Here is a 15,560-nt window from a genome sequence, read left to right on the forward strand (position 1 = left end):
CTTTTTTTTTCAATTCAATTTCCTCCACCTGCCATGGTGGGATTTGAACCTGGGTCCACAGAACATTATTAGGATCTCTGGATTAACAGTCCAGTAATAATACCACTAGGCCATTGCCTCCCCAGTAATATTTTAGTTGCCTAAAATCCTAACTTACCCCCTAAACCTCTTTAACAACTTCTACTTTAAGGTGTTCTTGATAAGTTGAATGGTTCTTTGCAGCTCCTTCAAATCTGAGAGTTCAAGGATAAGTAGGAATGATAAGAGCATGCATTCACGTGTTGAGATAATGTGTGTCAATTCAAGTTGGTTATTCAGTTGAAATAATTGAAAAGTAAATTTATAAGGCTAACCAACTGTATAGCTTGGAAAGAGACAAATGCAGAATATAGGAATAGTACTAGGCCATTCAGCCTGTTGAACCTGACTTACTACTACTCTTGATCATGGCTGATTGAACACTTCAATGCCTTTGACCCACCCCATTCCCATAACTCGATACATCATTGGTAGTCAAAAAATCTATCTATTTCTACTTTAAACGTACTCAAAAGACTAGGTTTATACATCTGTCTGTGGCAGAGAATTCCAGATGTTCACAACCGCCTGAGCAAATAAATTTCTCTTCCTTTTCTTGGACAGAAGGTCAGTAAAGACTAATATTACATTAGCCTTCCTAGTAGTTTGCTGCACCTGCATATAGGTTTTCATTGGCTTATTGACAAGGATACTCAAGTTGTTATACATCTGCATTTTCCAATTCACTCAGCCTTTTGAGGCTGTGCTGGCACTTTCAAAGTATAATCTACTACATCCCTACAGTTGTTTTCTTAAATATTTATCCAGTTTTCTGTTATAAGTTGACATTGAACCTGTTTCCACCATCCTCCTTGGGTAGGGCATTCCAAATTACAATGCTCAATTCTTTTAAATGGAAGTTTTCTTCCTTGGCTTCTTTTGATTGTTTGTCAGTCTCCTTAAATTTGTATCCCTCTGAATTTTGACCCTTCAGCCATTAGAATTAGGACCTCTGCATGTGCTTTGTCTAAAGTGTTAATGTTTGTAAATACCACTGTCAAATGTCCTTTTATTTCCTCTGTTCTGAGGAAGACAGCCCCAGTTTCTCCAGTCTATCCTCATAACTGTTGGTCCTCATCTCTGCAGTCATTCAGGTAAATCTTATCTGAACCCCCTCCAAGGTCTTCTCATCCTTTCTACAAAGTGGTGCTCATAATTACGCATACACAGTATAAAATTTTAGAAAGCGTGTAATCAGCTGTGCTTGATATTCAAAGGAATTGCCTTTATTGAATCCACCATTATTCACATCCTGGAGGATACCATTGACCAGAACTTCCATATATTACTGTGGCAACAAGAAAGGGCCATGACTCTCCAAAGCCTGCCTGCAATCTATAAGATGCAGGAGTGGAGCTTTGTGGAATATTTATCATTTGCCTATTATAGCTGCAAGAGAACTTGAGAACCTCAGCACCATCCAGGAGTGTAGTGTTTCAAAATGGCACATGTCACTCCTATATAACTAGTTAAGAAAACACAATAAATGCTAGCCTTCCCACCAATGTCCACATCCCATGAATAAATAAAAAGCATTTTATAGAGGTTTAATGTAATTTTCTGTCCCTTGTAATCTGTGCCTGTCTTTTTAAAGCCCTGTTTTCCTATGTTCTTATTTTAAACTTTACTCCCTCTCCTCCAGTCTAAGTCACTTTTACTAGCTGAATAACCATTGCACAGGTTGTCCATGCACCGTAATTATCCAAGAGCAAGGGTTACACCTTCACAGCTAACGTATCTCATTAGTACTGAAAAATTATGCCCCCCCTTCGCAATTTATTGTGTGCTGTGGAATTTCAAAACATCAGTTGAGAATTTGTTTGTTTTGTCAAGTTGTTCTCACTTGCGCAAGATTGGGAATTTTAAATAGGGCAAGAATAGAGAAGTTAGTGTTTCTGATTTTAAAGTTGCAGCATTTTCTTTCCAGACCTGCCTCACGCTGAACATGGAGAAAGTTGGCTTAGTTCTTGAAAACACGTCATTGACATATCAGAAGAATCGGCTGGAAACAGAATATAAAGAATCAGCTGTAGAACAAAAAATGAAAGAGGTGCTATTTTGAACCCTGTTGTATAAAATTACGGCATGAAAGCAGGCCATTTGGCACAACTCATCAGTATGTGCCTCTTGTGTCCTCTCAGTTTTTCCCTAAATAAAAATAAGTTCAATATTTCAAGTGTCTTAACCAATAATTTATTCACTTGCTGTTTGACCCCATTCCTATTCATGAATCTTAAGCAGTTAGTATTTCAGATGTGGCTTCGAGGATAGTGGAAGGAAGCTAAATTAATTTATTAGGGTTTAACTTGTTCACACTGCCTGAGCTGTGCGTGCTACTTATATAGATCATTGTTAATTTAAGAATAGCTTTATTTGATTGCAAAAATACAGTTGGTAAAATTAGTGTGTACAAAAACTTTTATGCCAATCATTTAAGCTTAATTAGAGATTCATATGCCTCTCATTATATATAACTGTACTTTCAAGATTTTTAAACTTTATATTCCCTTATAGTAACATTAAGTAGCAAAGCCAGTTGCATTTTTAGGTAAAAATATAGTGCTGGGAATTAATGGCAGAAAAAGGCTGAAATCATGAATGTCTATTTAAAAAAGCATGATTTGTATGTGTCAAGGTATTTGATTTAAAGGACTCACTAGTGAATGAATCATGCAAATTCTTGTGTCATCTTTGGCATTTATTGGCAAATGTGATCTAAAACTGAGAGAACCACGAAGAATTCTTTGACTGGATAATTGCTGCACATTAACTTTATAAATGGCAGTTTTAATCTCTGATAAAATCTTTATGAATTGCAGCAACAATATACAGAGTTGGATGAGAAAAAGCGACGACTTCTAAATATGTGTAAAGAGCGCATGAAAGCAGCCAGAGAGGCCTGTGACTTGGATCCTAATGAAAGTGACATCCCTTCAGAGCTGAAGACAGTAAGGAAAATTGAAATACTAAACTATAGAAAAGATGTTACGCAAGAAAATTGTGGCTGTGGCATTTATTTGCGTGAAGTATTTGTAGGCCTGTCATAATATGTTATGTGATATATGTTTGTCAATGGGAGTTCAAGAATTAGGGGCGGCACGGTGGCTCAGTGGTTAACACTGCTGCTTCACAGTGTCAGGGAATTGGGTTCAATTCCAGCCTTACTCGACTGTCTGGGGAGTTTGCACATTCTCTCTGTGTCTGCATGCATTTCCTCCAGGTGCTCCGGTTTACTCCCACAGTCCAAAGACGTGCAGGCTGGGTGGATTGCCCAAGTTAAATTGCCCGTAGTGTTCTGGGATGTGTCAGTTATGTGGGTGTAGGGCATTGGGTCTGGGTGGGATGCTTTGGGGGCTGCTGTGGACTTGTTAGGCCGAAGGGCCTGTTTCAACACAGTACGGATTCTATGATCTTTTATGAATTGCCAGCTGAAATATAGATGAACATAAAGTACAGATGATTGCTCCCACGGAATGGGAGAATGGCTTAACCCCAAACCAAACTACATGAGTTGCAAATCTGCTGGCTTCCAGGGTATTCAGTTCATCAAGTGTGAATAATTAAAGCTGTAATTATCTTTAATTATTCTGTTGATTAAGATGTAGTAATTCCCATGATTGCAAAAGTGCAACTGCAGGCAAAAAACAATTGAAAATATCATTTCTTTCAAAAATTCGTACATTTGTTGCCTTAATATTGAAACTGGGGGTGGAGACTATAAATTTTAATGTGGAGATGCCAGTGTTGAAATGGGGTGGACAAGGTCAGAAGTCACATGAAACCAGGTTAAAGTCCAACAAGTTTATTTCAAATTACAAGCTTTCAGTGACTTCACCTGACGAAGGAGCAGCGCTCCTAAAGCTTGTGGTTTCAGATAAACCTGTTGGACTATAACCTGGTTTTTGTGTGACTTTTGACATTTTAAATTGCAGTTGTGCACGTACTAATGTTTTAGAAAAATATTACTCTGGGATATTGGAATTGTGTATCAGGATGAATCACCATCAATGCAAGTAAAGGTACTGGAATGCAACTATGAATTTTCGACATAAATTTTTCTTGAAAGTAATTGTTGTACAAATGCAATGAAAATTGTCAGATCTTGTTATGCATAGTCGTATTTACTATTGAATACACAGCAGCGACAATGCTGTCTGAAGGAGTAGGATTGGGATAGGATAGAGCACTGGAAGGCCTTTGTAACTCTTTTGGTGGTTGCCACATTATGCAATAAACTAAATTATTGGTCATTTCACTGTTGCTTTCCACTATAACACAGGGTGGCTGCAATTAATATCTAACGCCATTGCTTTTCATTTATGTAGTTGAGGATAATGGCTGTTATCAAAGAATGCTGTCTTGCAAATAAACTGATCAAAGCATCATTGTAACTGATTGCTTAATCTCTTATTGAACATCGGTGTTTATGTTTAACTTGCTTTGAAGTTAGTGATCCATTTCAGTTTTCTATGATCTGTAAGTGTGACTACCTTCTGTCTGTTGTAGGCATTTCAAAGTCTTCCCAATTCACTGGATGAAATAGATGCTTCGCTTAATGAGGAAAGATCAAGAGCGTCCTGTTTCACAGGCTTGAGTTCTTCAGTAAGGGTGCCAATTTATTTTTTTAGCAGAATCTGTTCAGATGCTTTGAGAACTGACTTCATTCATTTATGTTGAAAGCATTAATCCCTCATCCCTTTGTCATTTTCCTAAATTTCAGATGTGTCTTAATGAGTGGGTAAAAAGATTTCTGTTGTAAGTTAAGATAAAAATATTTAAACAAAAATGAGCTACATTAATATAGCACCTTTGTAGGCCTTGGAATATCATGAAGTGTTTTACAGACGACTAAGTACTTTGCAAGTGTAGTCACTGTTGAAATGTAGAACAACACAGCAAGTAACTTGTACATAAAAAGAACAAAGAACTGCAGATGCTGGAGATTTGAAATAACAACAGAAATTGCAGGTAAAACCTAGTGGGTCTGGAAACATTTGTGAAGAGAAATCAGAGTTAATGTTTCGAGTCCAGTGACTCTTCAGAATTGATAGCAGTGAGGAAGAAGTGGTATTTGTACTGAAGACGAGGTTCAGTGTGAGGCTAGAGGTGAGCAGATAGATGGCGATGGAGCTCAGAGGGAGGGAGAGAGAGAGAGATATATGAAAGGGGTAGGCAGACGAGATTATTATTGATAGTAGGCCAAGATAGAAGAGAAGCTGAATAAGTAATACTGAGAGCTGAGAGTAGGAGAGAAGGGTAGGCTGTGCTAAAAGCAATCAATGTAATGTGATAATACGCCTGAGTGGATGAGAATGGATTTACTCTGTTAAAAGCAATCCATGTGATGGCAGAGCAGGGTGTCAGAATGTGATTTTTTTTTTTAAAATGGAAAGACCGATCTAGGCTTTTATGTTATTGAACTCTGTGTTGAGTCCTAAAAGCTGCAGGGTTGCTAAATGGGACATATGTTGTTTTTGAGCTTGCGCCGAGGCTCGCTGGAACACTGCAGCAAACCTGTGACACATTTTGCTGATTAATATATCATTGTAAATGATTGCTTAATCTATTATTGAACATTGGTATTAATGTTTAACTTGTCACAGACTTCCATCACATAATCAATAAGATCATCTGTTTCAGGTATTGGTCAAAAATTTTATTTAGAAACTTGAGTCCAGTCAGAAATATTTAATTCAGTTGAGTGCACCATTATTACATTTATAATATCCAAAGTAAACTATTATTACTAACTGTACAAATTTCCTCACACTGGCTGTGAATGTGCTATGTAGTAACTTAATTAGAAACATTTTCTGAAGTTGTCTGCAGATAGTGCTTAACAGATTTGAGAGAGAAACAGAGATGTCCTCAGAAACTGTGCCGTGATAGTAACGTGTTTTACTATTTGTTTCAAATGATATTTTCAATGTAATAACTTCTAGGTTGTAGATGAATACAAGAGGAGAAAACAAGAAATAGAAAGTTTATCTGAAGAGCTGAATAGAAAAAAGTGTGAACTGGAAAACTATAAACTGAACATCTCGCAGGTAGTTGAAAGAATTTATTTGCAAAACTGTAAAAATTCCTTCAGAATTTTCATTTCATTTTTCATTTTCATTTCAGAGTTTTCATTTTTATGTTTGTTCGTGATATATGAGTCATATATTTCTTCGAATTTACTTTTTCACTTCCCGTAGGTGAAAGAAAAGTGGCTAAATCCTTTGAAACAACTTGTAGAACAAATTAATGAGAAGTTTAGTGAATATTTCCGCTCGATGCAGTGCGCAGGAGAAATTGATTTGCACACAGATAATGAGGTAGGATAACATCCATCTAATTTGACATTGACCTGCCCCCAATAATATCCCCAATACTGCTTGCCAAATAGTTTAACTCCCAACTAAATCATTAAGTTGTTGCCCCCCTGCCAGATGTTGATCTGATATTATAGAACTCCCTAGCCATCTGGTACCCTGAAACTTGTATCAAACCTTTTATATCCTGAGGAGTTGACTATCATATGTGGCCCCAGTCATTTGCTCACTGCTATAGGATGATTTAAAACTGGCAAACTAAATATGATTTCAGTATATCAGCCTGTTGTTTTTGACTAAGTCCTTGAAATGCATTGTGCAGTAGTCATTTAGCCCCATCATTTAACCCCATGTTTTATTGATAGAAGCATAAACTTCATGGGTCGTTTCAATTCTGATGCCCTGCAGATTTTTATGGAAGATTTAATTTTTTTTTAACGTACACATGTATTTTTAGATTTATACATGGGACGTAGGCATCATTTGCTGGTCCAGCATTTATTGCTCATCAGTAGTTGAGCTTGAAAACATGGTAGTGGTTTATCTTGAATCACTGCAGTCTATTTGGTGTAGTGACTCTCTCAATGCTGTTCAGCATGGCGTTAAAGGATTCTGACCCAGTGATGTTGAGGGTATGAAAACATGACACTGAAGGAACGAAACATATATTTCCGAGTCAAAATAGTTAGTGACTTGGAAAGGATCTGTAGGTGGCGGGTGTTCCAATGTATCTGTTGACCTTGACCTTTCAGATCGTAGTGGCTGTGGGTTTAGAAGGTGCTGTCCAGGGACCTTTGAATTTCCGCAGTGCACCTTGTAGATGGTGTGTACCGTTGCGATTTGAGTGTACGTGATGGAATTAGTGAATAGTTGTAAATCTGCCATTAAGTGGTCGGCTTTGACTTGCATGGGGTCAAGCTTCTTGAGTGTTGTCAAAACTACAGTTATCCAAGAAAGTGTAAAATGGTATATTACACCCCTGACTAGGCCTTTATAGAAGGAAGGCAGGCTTTGGGGAGTCAGGAGATGTTATTCACTGTTCTTGTAGCCACAGTCTTGATATGGCTTTTTCATTTCAGTTTCTGTTTAATGGTAATTTCCAGGATGTTTGTAGTGGAGTATTCATCTGTGGTAATGCCATTGAATATGAAGGAGTGATTGTTAAATTATCTCTGATCCTCTTATGAAGGTGGTCATTGCTTGGCACTTGAATGGCACAAATGTTACTTGCCATTTTTCAGATCAAGCCAGATCTTGCTGCAGTTTACGTGAGCTACTTCAGAATCAGAGGAGTTGTGAATGATGCTGAACATCGTGTAAATATTAGCCAATTTACCCATTTCTAACTTTACGATGGAGGGAAGGCCTTTGATGAAGCAGCTGAAGGTGATTGGACCTACAGCACTATTCTGAGTAACTCCTGTAAAAATGTCCTGTAGCTGAACTTACTGACCTACCGTAATGACAACCTTCTTCCTTGTTATTCTGGGTATGACTCCAATCAACAAAGAGATCTCCAACTGACTCCCATTGAATCTAGCTTTCCAGTAAAATACATAAAGCTTAATGAAAATCAGTTTGTTTTCCTTCACCAGTTGCTGTAAGCTGTGGCTCTTGACCCCAGGAACTAGCAATGATTGCTTCTTCATACTCAATGGCATTTCCAGTGATGAATGCTCCACTATCAGCACCTGTGTATTACCATTAATTCGCTGTCAGTGCATCAATTGGTCCTATCTCCTAAGAACGGGAAAAGAACCCGGAGAAGGATTTCTCCTGCGCATAGAAATTCCTGGCAAGCAAAAGGATCATCTCAGCAAATCTGTTGGGCTGGGGCAATTGCACCTTTTCCCTAGCTTTTACCTCTCCATCTGTAATGCCATTGTTCTTTTGTCCGTCACTGTGTGTAGGGTTTCTTTAGAGGGAATTCCGTGCTATCAAAGAACTGTCAAGAATGGAAGTAGAACTCCACATTTCTGAATGAGCCCTGATCGCAATCTTCACTCAGAAATGCAGCCCACCCTCTTTTGTTTAAAAAAATGCCAGTCAGTGCGAGATTGCCACTCTTTGGAAACTCCAGTCTATTGTCTAAAGTATAACAATAGTTGTTGTTTAGTGTGACACAGCTGTTCCAGTTTTGGCACTAGCCCCCATATGTTGATAAGGACACTTTGCAATGTTAACATCACCGAGTTTGTCATTTGTTTCTGATACCTAGATCGATGCCTGGTAGTCCATCTTTTGTGACATATTAGCTTTTGAATAGATTGCTGGTTCATTTTAAAGGGCATGTAAGGGTTATATCTGTGGGTATGGATTCACATGTGAGCCAGACCAGGTAAGAAAAGCAGCTTTTCTTTAGTGAACCAGATTATATTTTCAACAACATCTGGTTTCATTGTCATTATTAAATATTTGATTCCAGATTTTCTTGTGTTCAGATTCTGCCATTTGCTGTGGTTATGAGAATGTTACTTTGGTCTTTGGTTATGGGCCATTGACAATTACTGCTATGCCATCACCTCCCTCATCTGATGTTCTTGCTGATCTATCATGACATGACAATTGTGTTACGATCTCGGTTGTGACCAATAAACCCCTTTTTCAAAAAAAGACAAAATCTGAAATCCTGGTTATTTATTGAAAGAATGAAACCGGAAAATTCCATTGTTTTAAATAGAAGACATTTTATTGTGTAGGAGTCAAAATAAACACAAAATACTGAAGTCACTACCTGTACCCTAAAGCTAGAATCAACATGAATTAACAGGCAAATTTCAGTCAATTATAAAGTATGATTTAAATGTTAAATAGCAGATACCACTCAAAGGTCTTTTGATTTTAATCGGTGGTCCACCCATCAAATATGTTATCAATCTCAGTTACAAAGTCCTTCAGGAGTCTATCTTTGTCTAAAAGAATTTCAGATTTTCCTTCTAGATCTTCCCCTGTTCTCCAGCTGCCAATTATGTATCAGCAACTTGGATACGCTTGTCAGCAAAACTGGCATATCTACAGAACCACCTCAATTCTGTTTGCAACAATCTGGATGGCCTGTGTCATAAGTTTTTAACTTTGGAGCAACAGATCCAGGAGGAGATAATATATTTTTGACTATTCTCAGTTTGTGGATCCAGTTTCCATCATTTTTAACCTGTATGCACTGTAACACTGCAATCAATATCTGAGCACTGACAGATGTGTGCATTTTTTAATGGTTTCGACTATTTCAGTCTGCCCTAAAGTCTTGTTTTCTAATCTGTTTCAGTGTTCGTTTCCTTTAAAAAATAGCATTTCAGTTAGGGTCTGACTTAATGAATACAAGTCTTGAAATCAGATTTCGTCATAACGGTTGTGAACATGATCCCCAGAATACACTTAATGCCATTTTTGTCCTGCCGTACTCTCCTCCTTCAGAACTGACTTGGATATCTTGTTTCGCAATATGCCCACAAAAATAAGTGAAGAGGCACAAATTAGTCATTCTGAAACTCTATAGAAGCTAAACAACATCATCTGTGAAACTGTACATAGGCTAAACTGTGAAGTACCCTGGGAATAAACAAGCATAACTACACATCCACAAGCCATTTATAAACAAAAAAATGACCTTTTCCTTGTAAATCAGCATACATCTGTCATGTAAAATTAACCAATCCCCTTGAATGAATTGAAATAATCTCTGAATCATCTCTTGCATTTTGTTTAAATGGTGTCTGTGTATCTTGTTAATATTGACCATCACCATAATGGAAACAATGGCTATTTATTCTGCAATTAGTTCTATACTCCATTTCTTTCATTGTAGCTACTGACAGTGACGGTGACCGTGTATTTTTCTTGTACTGTGCCAAATCCTTGCCCTGCTATCATGTTGTATCGTACCTGGGTGAAGAACAGTTTATTTGTATCAGTGGATCCTGCTATAGAGCGTTCCGTTATTTTCATTTAAACTATGTCACTCTTGTGGGTTTTGCAAACTTGTTTCTCCAGTTATTGGAGGCAAATGGCCATATTCCTTCTAATTTATCAATGAGAATTAAGCTGTGACCTTCATTGTGGTTCAAGATGATAGATGAGGAGGACTCCTGAGCCAGTGCTCTTCCACTTGAACCACTTTTCTTTCTTTCTTTTCTCACGTTTCTTCTTGCACGTTTTAGCTTTTCAGTTTTTCTTTATTTACCTTCTAGAGCGAGCTCGGTCTTGAAGGCAGCAGTGGTGATGGTAGTGGCTAGGGCTTTGGCAGTTGTGCCCTCCCAGAACTCAGGCACTTGGCATCACAAGAGTAGACGGCCCAGGGTGGCTGGCAGCCTGGACCAGGATCAAGATTGAACCCTTATGAGGACTGCGAGTCTAACATGACGAGACACTTGTTGTGTTGAACTGTTACTGTTTGAGCAAATGCGAGGTTTTGCACTTTGGAAAAAAGAATACAGGCATGGACTATTTTCTAAACAGTGAGAAAATTCATAAAGCAGAAGTACAAAGGGATCTGGGAGTGTTGGCCCAGGATTATCTAAAGGTTAACTTGCAGGTAAAGCCCGTGATTAAGAAAGCGAATGTAATGGTGGTGTTCATCTCGAGGGTTGGAATATAAAAACAGTGATGTGCTTCTGAGACTTTATAAAGCTCTAGTTAGGCCCCGTTTAGAATACTGTGTCCAATTTTTGGCCCCACACCTCAGAAAGGACATACTGGCGCTGGAGCGTGTCCAGCGGAGATTCACACGGATGATCCCTGGAATGGTAGGTTTAACGTACGATGAACAGCTGAGGATCCTGGGATTGTATTCATTAGAGTTTAGAAGGTTAAGGGGAGATCTAATAGAAACTTAGAAGATAATGTATGGCTTAGAAAGGGTGAACACTGGGAAGTTGTTTCCCTTAGGTGGGGAGACTAGGACCTGTGGGCACAGCCTTAGAATTAGAGGGGCTAAATTTAAATGGAAATGAGGAGACATTTCTTCAGCCAGAGAGTGGTGGGCTTGTGGAATTCATTGCCACAGAGCGCAGTGGAGGCCGGGACGTTAAATGTCTTCAAGGTGGAGATTGATAAATTCTTGATCTCACAAGGAATCAAGGGCTACAGGGAGAGTGCAGGGAAGTGGAGTGTAAATGCCCATCAGCCATGATTAAATGGCGGAGTGGACTCGATGGGCCAATTGGCCTTACTTCCGCTCCTATGTCTTATGGCCTTATGTTTCTTTGTTTTTTTTCCCATTTTTTAGTATGAAGGAGTGCTCATGAGTACATGTGACAATAAACCTAATTCAAATCAATCTGTTTGGTACAGCAGCAAGAAGACAGTCAATTTTGAATATTGTGTATGAGCTACTTCTTTTGAGTTATCTAATATCTGTTGAAGTGTGACACACTTTTGGAGTGCTTCTGTGAGGAATCTTGAGACATTTTCCTACAATACAGGTACGAGTTGTTGTTAAACCGTGGGTCAAGTCATGCAGGTTTTGGTGTAAGAAAAGATTAACTTTGAGGTAATCAATGCAATTATGCAAAAATACAAATATACAGCAGAGGAATCAAAATTAGATCGCCTATTTGATCACCTCAGTTCTGTGCATTCTTGTTTCCTACAGGAAGAATATGATAAGTATGGTATCCGAATCCGAGTGAAGTTTCGCAGCAGTACTCAGCTCCATGAGCTCACCCCACATCACCAGAGTGGCGGAGAGCGAAGTGTTTCTACAATGTTGTATTTAATGGCTCTACAGGAATTAAATAGATGCCCCTTTCGAGTTGTAGATGAAATCAATCAGGTATTTTTATCATCAAAGCATTCAGGGAATATATTTACTGATAATGCTGCATTGTTCAAGTGGCAATACAAAAGAAACAAAAGCAAACCGTAAGAATTGTCTTCTGGCAAATTTCATCGCTTAATTTCGCCTAACTGATTGTATAAAGTAAAAGTTTTGATGTAATAAAGAATGTTGGAGTTTCTATGAAAAATGTGTGGCAGAGATGTGTGACTCATTACTTTTTATCATTGCAGGGTATGGACCCAACCAATGAGAGGAGGGTTTTTGAAATGGTGGTACGCACAGCTTGCAAGGAGAACACATCTCAGTATTTCTTTATCACACCCAAGGTACATGCTTAAGCTTGTGAATCCTGTCATCGAAATGATGTTTAGCTAGCACCAGAAGTATATGCCTATACAGACAACCAGCATTGTAAACTCAAAATGGCTTATGCTGAATAATTGGGTAACAAGTAGCTAAATGTTACTACTTATGATTTTGTGAAAACATGAGCAACAGTCTACTTTGCAAAATGAAGGAATGGAGCCCTTTTTCCTCCTCATCCCTTGCTATGCCCATTTTATACAAGGCTTTATGGACACTGCTTTGCTCTTCAGCTTCTGTTATCGGGCTTCCCTCATTTAAATTAAATTTTATTCGTTAATGAACCTTAAACTCCTTTCCCTAAAATGTCTTCAAGGAATTGCTGGAACGATCATGAGCTAATGGGCACAGATTTAATGTCATTGATAAAATGTCAACACAAGGAAACGTTTTTATGTAACACATATTTTGGATCAAGAAAGCACTAAAAGACAGTTTGGTGGAGGCAGTTTCACTCATGCCCTTTAAAGGGGAAGTTGATCGTTATCTGAAAAATGTAAACTTGCAAGGGCTATGGGATAAAGGTAGGAGTGGTGAGACTGGGTGAGTCGCGTTTGCAGAGTGCCAGTATGAACAGAATGATTCAAATGGCCGCCTCCTGTGCTGCCACTGTTTTATCAGTCTATTCAATGACTCAATGCAAGACTGACCATATTTGATAATTGCTGATTTTCTTTTTCCTACAGCTTTTGCAGAATTTGACTTACTCTGACAACATGACAGTGCTGTGCGTTTACAACGGACCACACATGCTGCCGCCAGGCAGGTGGAATCTCAAAGCTTTTCTCAGGAGACGACGAAGAGTACAAGTCCATAACTGAGAACTAAGGATAGTTCTGTCTCAGGGAACAGTCAATTATGTTTACATATAAAGGACTAACTCTTGGGATCTTAGGATCATTTCTCTTACCCTTTATGCTTCTACTTGGAGTTTGAAGTCTTTTTAAAACATAACTACCTGTGTTTATGGAGGCTTAGGGGTTGCCATTAAAAGGAATCTAAGTGCCTGGCAGTGTAGTCTCATGAAACGGACGATCACTCAACAGAGTTATCAGGATTTTGTAATCCATTGGCACCATAGAGTTAGGTGTTCAGGTGTTATGAGTTTTTGTGTGTTTGACTCTCAGATGCTTATTTATATGAATAGAGAAATGCTAGCTGATTCTTTCTTGAGTGATATCAACAAAAGTAAGCTTATTGTTTTGCCGGATACCACTTTCATTTGCTCCATGTGTGCACACCCCCACCATTTAGATGGCAGTATGTTTTGGTAGCTAATCTATTGTACAGAGCTGTAAAATAGTGGGAGTCAAAGTTTCTGGAACTGAAAAGGTAGCTTGTTTGCTGGACAAACTCTCCTCCTCTTAAGAAATGTGTTGCCAATATAATGTGCGGTGTGTTCTATTTCTGTAATATGTTGTATGTCATGACAGGTTGTGAAATTAGCCCATCCATTGCCTCCCCACCCCCACCCACTCATCTTTGATCTCCTACTTCTTAACTGTTTTTTACAAGCTGTAATATATCATTCAAACAGTTGGATGGAAAAACAAATTAATGAATTGTTAAGAACGATTAAGATGTGTCTTTAAGGCCTTTGTACGTCTGAGCAGACATCTATATTGCAGAAATGCTTTTTTCAAAAAAAGAACTAGATTACAGCCAGACCTTGCATCCTCGAAGAGGAATAAAAAGTGCCCTCTTTCCAAAATCAGAATTATGCTATGGAAATCAACTACTCACGAATGCAGAAAGTATCCTTGTGTTCAAATGAGAGAGATGTCTACTCAGTCAGCCGTAAGTGGACAGTAATGTGCTACTGAGTCTTTTATTCCTATTGTGCAGCACAAAATTTGAATGAATCACTAAGTGTCCTTTGCACTGATGTAACCCTATGTGGGAGAGTTGCTCGTTGACCAGTTCTTTGTGGAAGTCACCCAACTTAACAACTAGGATAGTCCAATATTAACCAAGCTAAGCTTCTGCACTTGCCCCAGCTGTGTGGTTCTGATTACTGCTGTGGGCTATTGTACAACAAAAACTAATTCTAATCCATTTGGTGTTGTTCATATGTGGGCCTATAGGGGGTAGTGTTGGATTGAAGGATTGACTATTTAAAATGCTGTGCTGTTCTGCAGTACTGCTTTATTTTTGTAAAATAACGTACAAATTGCATCAGTTGTGTTTCAAGTTTTTAAATATTAAAACATGGTTCAAAGATGGCCTGAGAGACTTGCTGCCTTCACAGTAAAACTTTGGAGGATGTCTTTAGAAGAAATTCAACATAGTCATCAGAGGTGACCAGAGCTTTGTTTTTCCATAACCACTGCTCAGCCTGTTAATACTTGAGAGAGGGACATATACACCGCCATACTCGTGTCAATAACTAATTCCTTTTAAAGGCAGACAATTGGAATTTTTGGATCTGTGCAGTGTAATTGCACCAGTTTAATTTATTACATTCCCCTTGCATTGGTTTTTAATAAAATCCCTGTGAGAAATTGACTCACTTTTCTTGTTTTCATAAAACTTTTGTTTCAGAATTTTGTGTGTTTTGAATTGGTTGAAAACATTGCCTTTTTTAAAATAGTGCCCGTTAGGAAATAATTGCTAACAGTTTTTTTAAATCACTTTGAGATGCTTTGTATTGTATTTGGGGTACAATTATTGCTGTTACTTTTTGAATTGAAATAAATAATCTTTATTTAGAAGCTTCCTTTTTTAAGTACTGTCAAATATTGCACTCTATTGCATTATTTTCATGAGGTTCAAAGTCAAAATTTGGAAGTTGTTTAAAAGAAATAAATTGGCTTGGATTTTATGGTCAGCAGCTAACTTATGGCACTCACCATTCATTAAACTTGCTGTGTGTTTGTATAATGAAATATGCAATGATTGAAGGTTGAAGCTACACTTCATGTTCTACAAGGGATCTGTGTCCCATGAACATGGCAAACCATGGTGTTACTCTTCAACTAATTACACGGAAAAGGTGGCACTCTAGCGCACAGCCTGAACCAGGAAGT

General features: G+C 38.2%; 1 protein-coding gene across 4 annotated transcripts in view; it reads left to right on the top strand.

Annotated features, from left to right (window-relative positions):
- smc5 (structural maintenance of chromosomes 5) overlaps window positions 1–15,039 on the top strand; it is a 49,502-nt gene extending 34,463 nt beyond the window's left edge. For 3 of the 4 annotated variants that reach the window (XM_048527315.1, XM_048527318.1, XM_048527317.2), the window contains 8 exons: window positions 2,006–2,128; window positions 2,898–3,026; window positions 4,585–4,680; window positions 6,021–6,125; window positions 6,276–6,395; window positions 11,986–12,165; window positions 12,402–12,497; window positions 13,221–15,039. In XM_048527315.1, coding sequence (XP_048383272.1) covers window positions 2,006–2,128; window positions 2,898–3,026; window positions 4,585–4,680; window positions 6,021–6,125; window positions 6,276–6,395; window positions 11,986–12,165; window positions 12,402–12,497; window positions 13,221–13,355 — 984 coding nt within the window. In that variant the 3' untranslated portion in view covers window positions 13,356–15,039. The remainder of the gene's footprint in view (window positions 1–2,005; window positions 2,129–2,897; window positions 3,027–4,584; window positions 4,681–6,020; window positions 6,126–6,275; window positions 6,396–11,985; window positions 12,166–12,401; window positions 12,498–13,220) is intronic. The other variant, XM_048527316.2, reaches the window with a different exon arrangement.
- The last annotated feature ends 521 nt before the right edge of the window (window positions 15,040–15,560 follow it).

Source organism: Stegostoma tigrinum, chromosome 3 (assembly GCF_030684315.1).
Source record: "Stegostoma tigrinum isolate sSteTig4 chromosome 3, sSteTig4.hap1, whole genome shotgun sequence".
NCBI lineage: Eukaryota > Metazoa > Chordata > Chondrichthyes > Orectolobiformes > Stegostomatidae > Stegostoma > Stegostoma tigrinum.